Source organism: Chinchilla lanigera, unplaced genomic scaffold (genome assembly GCF_000276665.1).
Source record: "Chinchilla lanigera isolate Chin_1 unplaced genomic scaffold, ChiLan1.0 scaffold00003, whole genome shotgun sequence".
Classification (NCBI taxonomy): Eukaryota; Metazoa; Chordata; class Mammalia; order Rodentia; family Chinchillidae; genus Chinchilla; species Chinchilla lanigera.
This window is the reverse complement of record NW_004955404.1, coordinates 44,746,184-44,760,267: the sequence shown is the minus strand read 5'-3', so window position 1 is coordinate 44,760,267 and position 14,084 is coordinate 44,746,184. Positions and strand designations below refer to the sequence as shown.

The following is a 14,084-nucleotide window of genomic DNA, read 5'->3' as shown; positions in this document are numbered from 1 at the left end:
TAAAATAAGCCTAAAATCACAGAACACAAAGATTTCACAGAACTCATTTTCTGAGATAGAACTCTTACCCTTGACAGAAGCATCAGATTGAGAAAATGAAGATATATTCTATAATTAATTTGGCATATACATAAACGGTTATGAACTATAAAGGCTTGAAATCAATCATGATGTGTCGCTTCTTTATGTTTTTACCCAAATGTATTCAATCATCCAAACATAATTATTGATTATGTCAAGATTCACTACAAGTTATATTTGATAAGTTGAGGAAGTTGGTCTTTTCCCTAATGGTCAAAACTAACTCAAACAGTCATCAAGAATATTGAATGATCAATAAATCTCATCAAACAGAACTTCTGTGATCTTCACATTAAGTCTTCATAAAACAAACTAGTTTTCACATAATTCTCTACCTTGGTAGTAAAATGTCGACAAGGCTCATAATTACTAGGCAGTTTCAGAAGTTGATAAATGACTCGGAAGACATTATATATTCAGGGCAGAGAACAGAAAAGCTAATTTAAGGATGGAGTCTAATTTTTCCCTTATTTTATTAGATTTAAAGAAATTCTGATCCTAAACCAGCTTTGGCGAACCATCATTAATCAGTTCACTTGTTCCTGTTTTTTAGTCTATTCATAGCATGAAACAATTTCTAACCTTTAGCTATTCAGTGATATCACAACTTTAACAATGCTCTCAGAAGCTTACAAAAATAAGAATTCCAGCTAGGAATTTAGTGGCATGCATACATAAGTAAGAAAACATGAAAACCTGCCTTTAGCCAGGACATCATAACCGGAAAGTCCAAAGACTGGCTCAAATGCATAGGTGGCAAGTTTTCCTAAGTCATTCCTCTACACTAGAAAGAGAAATATTCTCAAGTATCTTGTCAATTCTGTCTTTTCATATTAAAGGGCACAATTTCAGAAAAATTCTTCCGCTGATAAGATTTTTCTATTCTTTTCATTTAAAAGGACTACTTCACAGAGAACACAAGGATTCCTACTAATATATTCTAGAACTATCCAGTCTTACAAAAAAATACCACAAGTACTGGCATTTGTTTAATAAATTTTTAAAACTAAGAACATACAGCATAATTTCCAGTGTTTTAGGTAAAATCAAAATAAGTAGTCCTATCCACTGTACTATGTATAAATTCCTACATAAAATCCTTCCATGTTGGTTTCTTTCTCAAAAAGTAGGGAGGGGAAAGAGGAAGAAGAGGAAAGGAAGTAGTCATGCACAGTGGAGAGTATACACCTAATTACACTGAGAAATAATGCATACCTTCAGTGTCCAGTGCAGACAAATAGAATTGTGAGTGGTCCCTCCAACTGACCCCAAAATACCTTTTTCCTACATTTAAACTCCATACAAAGATGGTTTACATTTGCTTTGTTTAGTCAATCCCTACAATACAACCTGACAAATAGGTGCTCAATGAGTATTTTTTTAAAAAAATACATTTTACAGGTGCAGATTAAGCTGGAAACAAAAGCTTTTCATATATGAATATACCTACTGAATTCTTGGATTCAATCTCAGCTTCTAACAATAGCCAAGGTGAGATGGAAGAAAGTTATAATCAAAACCTTATTATTTGAATCAATAAATCTCTGCAGCATTTCCTATGTGATAAACAAGGTGCTCAGTAAACAGAGGTAAATAATACATATTCTCATGCTACCATTAACTTACAGTCTAAAAACCAGATTGAACATGGCAAAATAGAAAAATAAATATAAAACTGAAATACACTAGATTCTTCACTTATTCTTCGTACTCTTACTTAAACCTCACTCATTCTCATGTATCAAAAGTAATCTTTTGTTTGAAATAATTGTATGATAAAGGACTGTTTTATATTATAGCTTGAGTTCAGAAATTTGCAAAGAAGTTCTTGGAACAGCAAAAAAAAAATCTTCCACATCATTAACCTCCAATTATAGTATGCCATTCTAGCCTTCCCAATACATATATACACACTATTATTATGTAAAAACATTCCTTTCTCAGACAATAAAAAGCTTAACCTGATCTTGCTCAGATGCTTACAGGTCAGAAATTCTCTGATTCTGACCATTCAGACATTTCATAACAACTTCAATATAAATTTTTTTCCAGAATACTCTGGGTGTAGCTACTAACCTAATTCAGAGTTAGCATATAGTCTCTATATCTTGAAATCTCTCCTTTCAGACACACAAATTATCACATACAATATACTTCAGGTACACCTTGGTTTTTTATTTTGTTTTTAACAAGTCTGCCTCCTGGTATCTAATGATCTGACAATTTTAAATATAGACATTTATCAAAATTACACTCACTTTTAACTTGTACACACTATTATTTCTTAAAGGCTTCAAATATTAATCTCACTCCAAAAGTCTAAATATTGATTTACATAAACAACTATGGTACTGTTTCCAGATAAAAATAAAAGAAACCCAGTTAAATTTGGACTTCAGAAAGACAAGCTATTTTAGTGTGTCTGAAATTCAAATTTTATTGGGTGTCCTACATTTTTATTTGCTAAAAATAACACCATCCTATGGGTACCTACAAAGAAACCATTCCCATCAAAGAAAATAATTTATAGTATTTTCTGCTGGGTCAAACAAGAATCAGCAAGTACACATACAACACCAAAATTCAGACTTCAGTCACATTAAATTCATAGTTTGTGATACTTGTTGTTCTTTTAAAAAGCACCTCAAGTTTTGAAAAATTCTATGGAACAAATGTTTCCTTTAAGCGCATGAACTATATACTGCTCAACAGCCAATACAAAAGGTTCTACTGAGTCTATTTCATCATGCATATAAATGCCATGTATTCAAATTTGAAAATTGTATAAGCATAACAGCTATTCATTTGAAGACATCGTGAAGTTTTAAATGAAAATGACATATCAGGGACATCTGTTTAACTCGGTAACATGCCCTGTTACCTGCTATTCATTTTGATAAGTTACCTCACAGGATTACTGGTCAGAGACACTCGGAGGGACTCCAGGTACGTGGCAAGTCTCTCATCTGAAGACCCCATTTTCAATTCATGGATGAATTCCTGAGGTGAGAATTGCCGGCTACTTTTAAGACTTCCCTGTAAAATAAGTTTTTAAAAATTTATGTCATACTATTATCCATGAAATAACAAATTAATCCCACCTCTCAAACTAACAGCTACAGACAACTGCTATGACTACTACTCTTTCAGAGTGTAAAGGAGTGATACCCTTACTTCTACCCATAAATCTATAAATTCATAATCCTTGGTATCCACAAAAACATAATAACATAGTATCAAAAGGACTTCAACCTAAAATAAGTGTTTTTGCAAATGCAAGCTATCCTGAAGAAATACTAAGTGCATATCATATTCCAGTCACATTCAAAAGAAATATGAAAACTCAATACAGGAAATACCTTATTAAAATCAGCGCTCTAAGCAATACAGCAAAAGCTCTTAAGTCACTGATTCAGACAATTACCAAGGAACATCTTCTTCTAGGCAATTTAGACCTAGGGATTATCAAACTCTAAATCTAGGAGGAGAAACAGCAAGATAGGAATTACACTGTGTTAAAAATTACCACTGTGACACAAAACTAAGAGTCCCATAGAAGGAATACAGCACCGACAAGGGGCAGGGCAGCTTGGAGAGGCCTGAGTAACAGGGAAAGGTAAATAAGAAACTATGTAAAGGAAAAATTTGAAAGAAATTCAGAGCAAAACAAAGCAAGTGCACACCCAAAGAAAACAACAAAAACAAATACAGTTCAAAACAAAGGACACAGCGTGAAGTATCAGGGAAGCTCACTGTACCACTACACATTTTAGCTTCCCCAGGGGAACTTGGGAAGGATCCAGTCCAGTATGAAATACAGGTCAGAAGTGAAGATCTCTCCTTTGACCCTGAGGGTCTACTAAATGCTGAACACTAAGTGCTAAGAATAGTACAACAAACAAGAGAGCAGAATCCCTCCTCCTTCTAGCTTTATTCTAGTTGGGAGAGGAAGGCAATAAAATAATCAAAGTGTATTATAAACACTGTATTTTAAACAGAGAAGATAAAAGCAAGAAAAGGCAAGGAGGAGTTCACTGCGCGGATACAATTTTAAATAAGGTAGTCAAGGAAAGCCTCGCTTCAAAGCCCTCAAACTGAAGTGTTTACATAAAAAGCTGATGAAGAGGGCTAACCATGTAGATATCTGAAAAAAAGAAAGAAGGAGAAAGCATGTAATAGAGGGGGCTGAAAACTTTAAAGGCCAGCAGCTACAAAGAGAATCTGGAATTTTACTCTAAGAGAGAAAGCAGAGACCTGTTCCAAAAGGATACGCACGTGTGTGTGTGTGTGTGTGTGTGTGTGTGTGTGCATGTGTGCGTGCATGTATGACATGATAAGGATGTCAGCGTCATAGTAAAGAAAACCCTACATTATATCTAAGTTACAGATTAAACATCCAAGGACAAGGGTAGGAACTGTACATATTCAAAAGCTGATTAGTTAGGATGGCAGGAATTTTTTTTCCATTTCACATGTTTTATTAATTTGCTGTAATTGTATTTGAGAAAACATAATCAAAGTACAAAACAAATTAGTCCTAGGAAGACAGTTATTCCTTGGAAAACATTTATTCACATCAATATCAAAGTGGTAATTTATTAAAGAAAAATTCTATGGCAAAATCTCAGGAGAAATCCTGATGGTAAAGGAAATAAAGTTGAAAGAAGAGGTAATGACAGCAGTGAAAGTGAATTCAATTTTTACTATCATCATTGACATAAAAATATATTCAATCTCACTATCATTTTATCTGTTAATATCCTTTTTGCCTAAAACTACCAAAGTATTGTTTGGCCAATGCAAAAAATTTGTGCACCCATATCAATAAATAAGTTTTCAGAATATGACTATTTTCTGCCTAGCATTACTTCTCAGGTAGTCTCTCATTCTCAGGTTGTAGCCTGCTTACAAATTTCTTGATATCATGAACAGTTCAAGCTTTCATTCCTTGCACTCTTGGCATAACCAGCACGAGGATGCAGATAAACTCCTGCAGCCATGGCAGCCCAGCTCTTCAAATAGTAAGTGTATCCCCAAAAGGACTTAACATGCAGAACATGTGACACCAACTACTCAGCAGTAATAATACAAGCTACCTCATTAAAATACCAGTAAAGAGACTCACAAAAGAAGACACATGAGCAGCCAATAATCATAAAATGACATGTCCAAGGTCCCCCACATCAGGGAAATGCATATTCAACCACAGTGAGGAAGTACTACACATCCTCAAGAGCAGTGAGTATTTGAAGTATCTGAGATGTAGAATGGTGCCACCACTTTGACAAAGACTTGGGCAGTTCCTTGAAAGGTAAATATAGGTTGACCATATGACCCAGAGATTGCACTGTTTAACTGGTGTTAAGCAACACACAAAACAATGAAAACTCACTCATACATGTTCAGAATAGCTTGTTTTTTGGGTTTGGTTTTTTTGGGGGTACCAGGACTTGAACTCACAACCTCGTGCTTGCCAAGCAGGCACTGTGCTGCTGAGCTACATCCGTGGCCCATAGCTTGGTTCTTAATAGCCAAAAACTGGGAAAAATTCAAGTATTTGTCAATAAATTGTGGCATATCCAAATAGTATAATGCTACCCCATAACAAAAAGAATGCATTTTTGACAAATGCAATCAGATAAATGAATTAAGAAAATTTTGTTGAGTGAAAGCCAAATGAAAAAGAGTACAAAGAGTCTGGCTCCATTTTCATGTGAGACTAAACTCAACCTGTCAGTCTCTTCTTTGGGGCCATCATAGTCCAGGCCCAGAAATGGAGCTGTGAATCTTCCTGTGTTTGTTAGCCAGTGGTGACAAAGAAGGGCAACATTTTAAGTGGAAGCAGTAAGTAGATTTTTTCCCAATAAGTACTGGGAAGCACAGACTAAAGCCATTGGATCAAATAGTTCTTCACACTGATTTTTTTCCAGTTTAAGCAAGTTGCTGCCCCACGGCCTCTGTATTTGCTCCTGAGAACCCTGCTTATAACACTCGCTCTGCTTACACAGCCCTTACTACCCTTGATAGTACCTTGTACCCTTGCGACACCCTGGCCCAGACTTATTTCTATACATCAGTCAGACATGAACTGAGAATGACTCCCCAAAACCCTGCCGTCCCCACGGGCCTTCCAGGAGCCATACACCAGGTGTCTATCTATGCTTTTATCTTCATAACACTCAGTACATGTATTAAAATAACCCAGATTACTATGTATGAAAGGATAGAAGGAGCACCTCCTGTGTTCTGGCAGTAATCAGCTTACATGGTGTAGATATAGAAGTGAAATAAAAGTCAAAATGACTCCTGGATTTTTGGTTTGAACCGAACACGGTACATTTATTTAAATGGGGAAAATGAATGAGAGTAAGTCCTAGGTGAAATCCCTACTTAAGAGTCACCAAATGGCATCTTTCTAGGACAATAACATTTATACGTAGACCAGAATGAAGAGGAGGGAGCTGGGGAAATGAGGAAGGAGTGTTTCAAGCAAATGGAAAAGCAAATACAAAGCCCTAAGGCAGCAATGAATTTGGCATCAAGAGCAGGAGGTTCAACTAAACTTCAGTGCGCATGACCAAGAGACACATGGTGATAGTCATGGGTCTAGTTTCAGTCTTTGGCATGTGGAAAGCCAGTTTTCCAGCACCATTTATTAAAGAGGCTATCATTCTTCCAGTGAACTTGTTTGGCCCCTTTGTCAAAAATAAGTTGGCTGAGTGTGTTTGTGGTTGTAGCTGCACCTTCCAGTCTGTTCCACTGATCCTCAGGTCTGTTTTTGGCAGTACCATGCTGATTTTATCACAGAGGCCTTGTAGTATAATTTCAAGTCCGGGATTGTGATTCCACCTGACTTGTCTTTGTTGCCCAGGATTGCTTTTGTTATTCTAGGTCTCTTTTGGTTCCCGATGAATTTTAGGAATGTTTTCCATAGATCTGTGAGGTATGCTAATGGTATTGTAATTGGGATTGTACTGAATCTGTACAATTTTGGGAGTATGGCCCTTTTCATAATGTTTCCTAACTCATTGTCTGAAATTCTGTATTGCTTCTATTGTTTGGGTGTTGTTTTGTTTATGTCCATTTGGTTGTTAATGTGTTTTCATTATCTTTAAAAATTAAAAAATAAAAAATAAAAAAAGAATTTAAAAAAAGAGGCACAGGTAACAATGTTCAGTGAAACAGGTACCAGTCCAGCGCTAGAAGCAGGAAAGTGATTGTAGTCTGAGCACTCAATGCTTCTTTGTAACTCTGAAGCTAAGGCTGACTTTTTAAAGATTTGTAAACAAGAGGAGGAGGAAAAGGACAAAAACAAAGCACAGCCCTTCACAGCAGCAGAAGCAACTGAGACCATATTTTCCACACAAAGCCTAAAATTTTTACTAACCTGCCATTTAAGAAAAATTTTGTCAGCCCCTTATAGGACCTTATAAACCGTGATAAAGTCTTTAGGCTTTATTCTAAGTGGGACAAAAAACTATTAGAGGGGTCTGCATATAGAAAGTATAACGTGTTTAATCGATTATTCTAATGACACCATGGCAAGAGATCATACATAGCAAATAGTAGAACAAGGAGACCACTTAGAAAGTTTCTGTGCTTACAGAGGTGCCAGTAACAGGAGGCATGAGATCTGCCTACCATGAAGGTAGATTCTGAATGTAGACCAGACAGGACTTGCTGATAATTTGTATGTGAAGTGTGAACAAGGTAAAATTTAGTGATGAGGTCTGGGTTTTTAGTCTCAAAAGGTGACCTACTGATGACTGTCGGCTTGACAAAAGCGGCAGCAATGGTGCACTGGGGATAAACCTGATCAGAAGTTCAGAAGGAAAAGCAAGAAAAGGAAGCACGGACTACTCTTGAGAAGAATAAAAGGGAGCAAAGATTTAGGGCAGTATCTAGCTGGGAATCTTGAGTGTGACCTAGTATAAAAAAATAAAAAACAACACATATTTGCATGCTGATAAGAAGGACCAAGCAGAAGAAAAAATGATGATGATGATGGTGGAGGCTGGTGGTGGTATAGAACAGACGCAGGGAAACAAACTAAAGCAAAAACTGTGCATAGGTGAGAGATATGCCCTACTATACAAGAGGAGGAAATAATTTGCAGTTACAGGGAAAAGTTTTCACTGTATGAAGAACAAAGCTGAGCTTAAAAAATACATTCTGATAAATTTGGTGATTCACAACTAAAACATGACAGTCCTATTTTGGCTACATCACTCTTCTCAGTGAAAACAGTGGCAATACAGTCAGGTAAAGCTAAGGACCCAGAACTAACATTGCTTTCAGAAAATAAAGAAATGCTCTAACAAAGAATGTGTGATAGAATAGCTACATGCTGATCAGGGCTTGTTCATGAAGTGTGGTCACTGAGAAAAGACAAGTCACTGTAGCCTCCCTTGAGATGTAAGGTGTGTTCAGGTATAGGTGCAAAAGTGGGCAATTTATTTTAACCAAGAGTAGGGTTGATATGGACAGAAAGGCACATGAACTGGTGGTTGGTGTCAGAGAATAAAACTGTGGAGCTCAGGTAGAGGAGGGAAGTAAGTAAGAACATGGAAAGGCAGAGGTGATAGACATAAAAAATGCTAAGGCAATGGATCAGTACATCCAATAGGGTTATAGAATTCTTAAAATAGGGTACTACATAAGTAGGAGACATAGTGCTCAGGGAAGGAAGTCTGTACATCATGTTTAGAGATGGTATTCTAGTATCCCAGCTAATAAGTAGCTAAGATTTGGTAGAGAATAATTATCACTGGGAGTAACGAAGTCAAGAAGTAAGAAAGTACTCCCCCCAACCCCCCAGGGATTGAACCCAGGGCCTTTACACCAAACTATATCCCCAACCCTTTTTTTATTCTTATTTTGAAACAGGACCTTGCTAAGCTTCCCAGGCTGGGCTTGAACATCTGACTCTTATGTCTCAGCATTCTGGAGTGCTGGGACTCCAGGCCTGTCCCCCAGGCCAACCTAGAAAGTGAAATGTTGGCTGGATCATCTGTGTGAGAGAAGACTTCAAAGATCATGGCAGCAGTCGTAGCAGGAAGAAGAGCAGTAAGCCAGGTAACCAAATCTTCCAGGAAAAAGGAGGAGTCCATTAGTACATGCTCACTTCTTTATGCCATGTCTCTTTCTGCCTAATTCATTTGCCTTTCACCAGTTCTTTGTAAAACCTCTGCTGTTCACTGAATGAATGCAACTGCATTAAAATGGAATACACAGATTAAGGATTGAAAAAAGAAAGGAGAGCAAAAGAAGTCTGTCTCTCTCTCTCTCTCTCTCTCTCTCTCTCTCTCTCACACACACACACACACACACACACACACACACACTAAAAGAAATGCTTATTTTAATTTGGAATATCCCAAATTAAAGAACTAAAGATGCAGGAAAAAGTCCAACTATTTGAGGGATTAATTTTCAACATAATTTCCCCTTTCATTACATTTATTATATTACTATCAAAATGTAAGTATGAAACAAAGAAAATCAAGGGGAGAAAATGTAAGAATTTGAAATACTCCTTTTCAGCACAGGTTCTCTTGCATTTCTTTCATTTCACCTAACTTCAAAGGAAGCGGCAAGGAGAGGGAGCGTGGGGGAGGACACTCTGACTGCGGATCTGTAAGTCCATTAGCCATGAAGATGAAAATACTTGGAAAGCTTTATCCCCTGTGGTATCAAAACACATTAGTGAGATAAGGATGTCTGCCTGACATGAGAAAAATTAGAAGGCTATTTATCCACCATAATTTTTAAATCTTTTTTAATCCCTTAGTAAATTTGATTCTAAAAGACCAAATGCAGGATAGCAAAAAGAGAGAGTATACAGATTACACTTGTCATACTCCTTATTAAATGTATTTTAAGGTATAAAAAGTAATATACCTTTAAACAAGCTCATTTCCCTGACCATTTCTATCTCTCTAAAGCCAAACAATCTTTCTTTCTCTACGTAACTATTACAGGTAATGGTTACCATTTCCTTTGACCTGTCTTGCCCAGATTCCTTTGTTCCTGCCTGACTGCCTGCCTTTTATCTCAGTTTATGTGGAGGATAGTCAGCACGTTTCCTCACCATTCTCTCTCATTTGTTTGGAGAGTAATTTGAGGTACCATTTCTGTAACAAAAATGCATTGTATTTCCAGTTACCAGGATAAAATATTGAAGAAATGACCTCCTTCATTTTTCAAATAATTGAGTAATTTTCATATAATCTTGAGGAATCTATTATTTTAAAAACAGCAAAATGAAAAACTAAGTCTAGAATGTCCACACACTGCAGGAGGATGACACGGCACACTGAACACTGCTATATACGCAGTACTTTCTTAAAGCAAGTTTGCTTACATTACCTAGACATCACAGGACTCATCTCTGGTCACTGCCCCACTCACTGTGGGCTGTTATCCAACCAGCCAAATGACACTGTATTCCCCCCACCAGGTAACCCATATCAAAACTCGAAATGCAGCATCCTAAACTGCAACCAAGTCCTCGGTTTTTCCATCACACTGAAACGTATGAAGAAAACCCACATTTTTTTTACCATAAGGACCCAAAACATAGCTCTAGAGATTAAATTATGAAAAGGTGGGGAGCCAGTACAATTAGTTGAAACATTAAGTTGGTAAAGTTAGTTATTAGACTCTAAAGATCTTTCTCCATCACATCTATTTTGTAATTTTAAGCAGGTGAATTGGGAACGGGAAGCCACACCAGAAAATGCAATCAACATAAAGTCCACATTTTCCTAATGACCAGTGAGTGAAGACACTCAGGCTTGCCTTACATAAGCATACTTGTCTACCTCCTTGGCTCTTAAGACAGTGACCATAAATTAACTGCCTTGGATTCTCATTTGTATTGAAATTCCTAAACTTTCGGTACCCATTCAGGTGAGGAGACTGAGATGATACAAAATGCCAAAAATGTTTAAAGAAATAGTTGGCACTGGGATGATACAAAATGCCAAAAATATTTAAAGAAATAGTTGGCACTGATAATATTTGAAGAAAACAGCCAACTCAGCAGAGTACAAAACAAGGGTAAACACAGTGGCTGCCAAGAGGATAATTATAATCTAAATTACCATCATGTATATCACTATTTAAATGCATTGCAACAATTTGCCTGCATTTTTCAGAAGATTTCAAGCATCTCTAATGTCACTGATCAACAGAAACACTAGGCTTTCACTGCAGCACGAATTACTCATTTCTGAACATTTACAACCCAAACAGATCTCTACTGCCAATAAAATCTGTTACTCCCCAGTGATTTTAAACAAACTCCTAGCAGAAACATGGAAGCTGAAAAGTACTACGAGAAGGTACACTCACCGACAGAATAAAATTTATCAAGGAGTGCTCTTAAAGAGCTCTGTGCTTTGACATACATTTAATGAACACAATGTGCTAAAATACCCGTCTACAATTTTGGTACATGTTTTTACTGTACACAGAAAATAGCATTTGTTGAAAGTTTAGAATTACTAAGTACATTTTCCTTTTTGCTGTCTAAAAGATATACACAAAGAAAAACTTAAAACCTAACAATCCAATGCTAATGTTAGACAATTATAAATTAACTTGAAGTAATAAAAGAAACTCAACACACTATGTTCTGGTATTATCTACCCATATTTAACCAGTATCAATCTCCCTTCTCCTTGCTGGCAACCATGAACTAAGGATCTCTGTTCTCCCACACACTTCCACCGGGTTACCAATATGAATTTGTAGTTTTTTCAGTGTGTGTGTGTGTGTGTGCATGTGTGCACGTGCGTGTATGTGTGTGTGTGCATGTATGTTTACCGGAGGGGAGTGCAAAGGCGGGAAGTAGAGCTACATAGAGAAGGGACATAGGTAGTTTTGTGTATATATACAGCATGTGTTTTCCATATACAGATGCACAGTTAGCATTCTGTAACCTGAGGTTCTGCATCTGTAGATTCAACAAACAGCTTATTGAAAATATGCTTTTAAAAATCCAATCTGTACTACATATATACAGACTTTTTCTTGTCATTCTCCAGGTAAGTATTTACACTGTATTGGGTGTAACAGGTAATCCAAAAATGATTTGAAGTAAACCTGTAAATTCTGAATGGCTATTCTGGCTGCTCACTAACAAATATAAATGTAATTTTCTCTAAAAACACAAAATATAAAACTGAAAGACATGGGAGGACGTACTTAGGTTACATGCAAACACTGTATCATTTGACACGAGGGACTGGAGCACTCTCGGGTTTTGGTGGGGTCAGGGGTCCTGAAATCAATGTCTCCATGCATACCAATGGATAGCTCACTGCACATGTACCTCATACACACATGTGCACACAAGTATACATGCAAGAAAACACACATTGTCTAGCTCTGTGTAAAAGGGGCTAGAAGTAAAGACATACTAATAGAAGAACTAGCCTCAGGGCTTCTTTTTAAACACCGTTCTCTATGAAAAAGAACCTGGGCTCCTTGAGAAATGGATGATTGCAGGGATCAGTAAGAAAAGGAAGATCACAGGAGACCATGTGCAAGTTAGTGAAGCAGCACTGGCAGTATCACGGGCAAAACAGGGAGGAAGGAATGAGCGAAAGTGGATTCCACAGGGCAGGTCTGTGAGGACAGAGATAGGAAGTGACTGTCTAACGGGTCCACAGGCCCTTTCTGACTTGATAAAAATGTCCTGGAAGGAGACATCTGTGTAGTATTGTGAAGATAATAAATGTCCCTGAAATATGCACTTTAAAATGATGGATTTTTATTTTGTGTAATTTGTAACATAATGCCAAAGATTTTGTAAAATATTTATGAATTAGGAAAAAAATTAGCTCATAGTGTTTGATAGTTTGAGAAAGTATCTTGGGGAAGGAAAGGACTGTAACATTTGAATACAGAGGCACTGTCCTATTTCCCCAGCTAGTACTGATTTCCTAGGTGTACTTACAGTTTATCAAATGCTATACTAAATATTTGTGGAATTTACCATCTGAATATAATCTAAAAGTACTAAAAACCATTTTGAAATTTATTACTATTTCTAAAGTTAAGTGCACTCACATCTCCTAAGTCTTTAAGTCAGTTTTAAAACATGCCACTTAAAGTAATTTAACTAGAATGCCACTATAGTGCACACCTGTAATCCCAGCACTCAGGAGACTGAGGCAGAGGATTGCTATGAGTTGAAGGCCAGTTTGAACTACATAGTGAGACTCTATTTCAAAAACAAAACAAATAAAACGAAAAGAATACCATTATCTATATTCTGGTTAGACAATACAATTAAATGAAAAAGTTACATAGAGTCAGATAAGGCCACTTGTTTTCATTGAGCATCTCTGGTTTCACCTGAACAACAAATTGTGATTTAAAGATTTAAAAAACAGCCCAAAGCTTGGGGAGGGAAATCTGATGAAATAAACATGGATGTTCTAATTTGCCTGCCTCGATTTGATGGTTCAATGAAGGATACCGGCACATCTGAACAGAGAGGAAAAATGCACTGATGCTCTTAGTGATTGGTTCATTATCTTCCTTATTGTGGTGATTATGTTTATGTTAAAACGAAAAAAAAGCACAACAAAACTTCATTGGGCATTTACCAAAAGGGGGTGAGGGAATGAGAAAACACCAGCTGCTTCAGTTTTTAAAATTAGGCAATCTGTTTTTCAGTCCCTCCAGGTAATTGTGCAATTATTTGCCTCCACAACTCTGAGTTGTATTTTCAAGTGTCATAGCTAACATTTACAGTTTCAGACTATTGCTCTCTTTTGCTAATTTATTTTCCTTAATTTAGGAAGACACCTCACCACGTCATACCTACATGCTACCTTAGCCTATAAATCTGTCTGTAAACAGCTAAAAAATACAAATGGTATAAATCTAATACATTTTCTAGATTACTCTTCAAATAAATAACATATAAATATGGGACAAAAGATAAAGAGGAGAAAGAAACAAAGTCTTTGGATCCTATTCCATTAAGA

The 14,084-nt window shown here is 36.7% G+C and overlaps 1 protein-coding gene across 1 annotated transcript in view; it reads right to left on the bottom strand.

Moving 5' to 3' along the window:
• Diaph3 (diaphanous-related formin 3) overlaps positions 1 to 14,084 on the bottom strand; it is a 453,636-nt gene that overhangs the window by 346,676 nt on the left and 92,876 nt on the right. Inside the window, 1 exon segment of the mRNA XM_005374208.2 lies at positions 2,987 to 3,117. Within this exon segment, the coding sequence (XP_005374265.1) occupies positions 2,987 to 3,117 (131 nt within the window).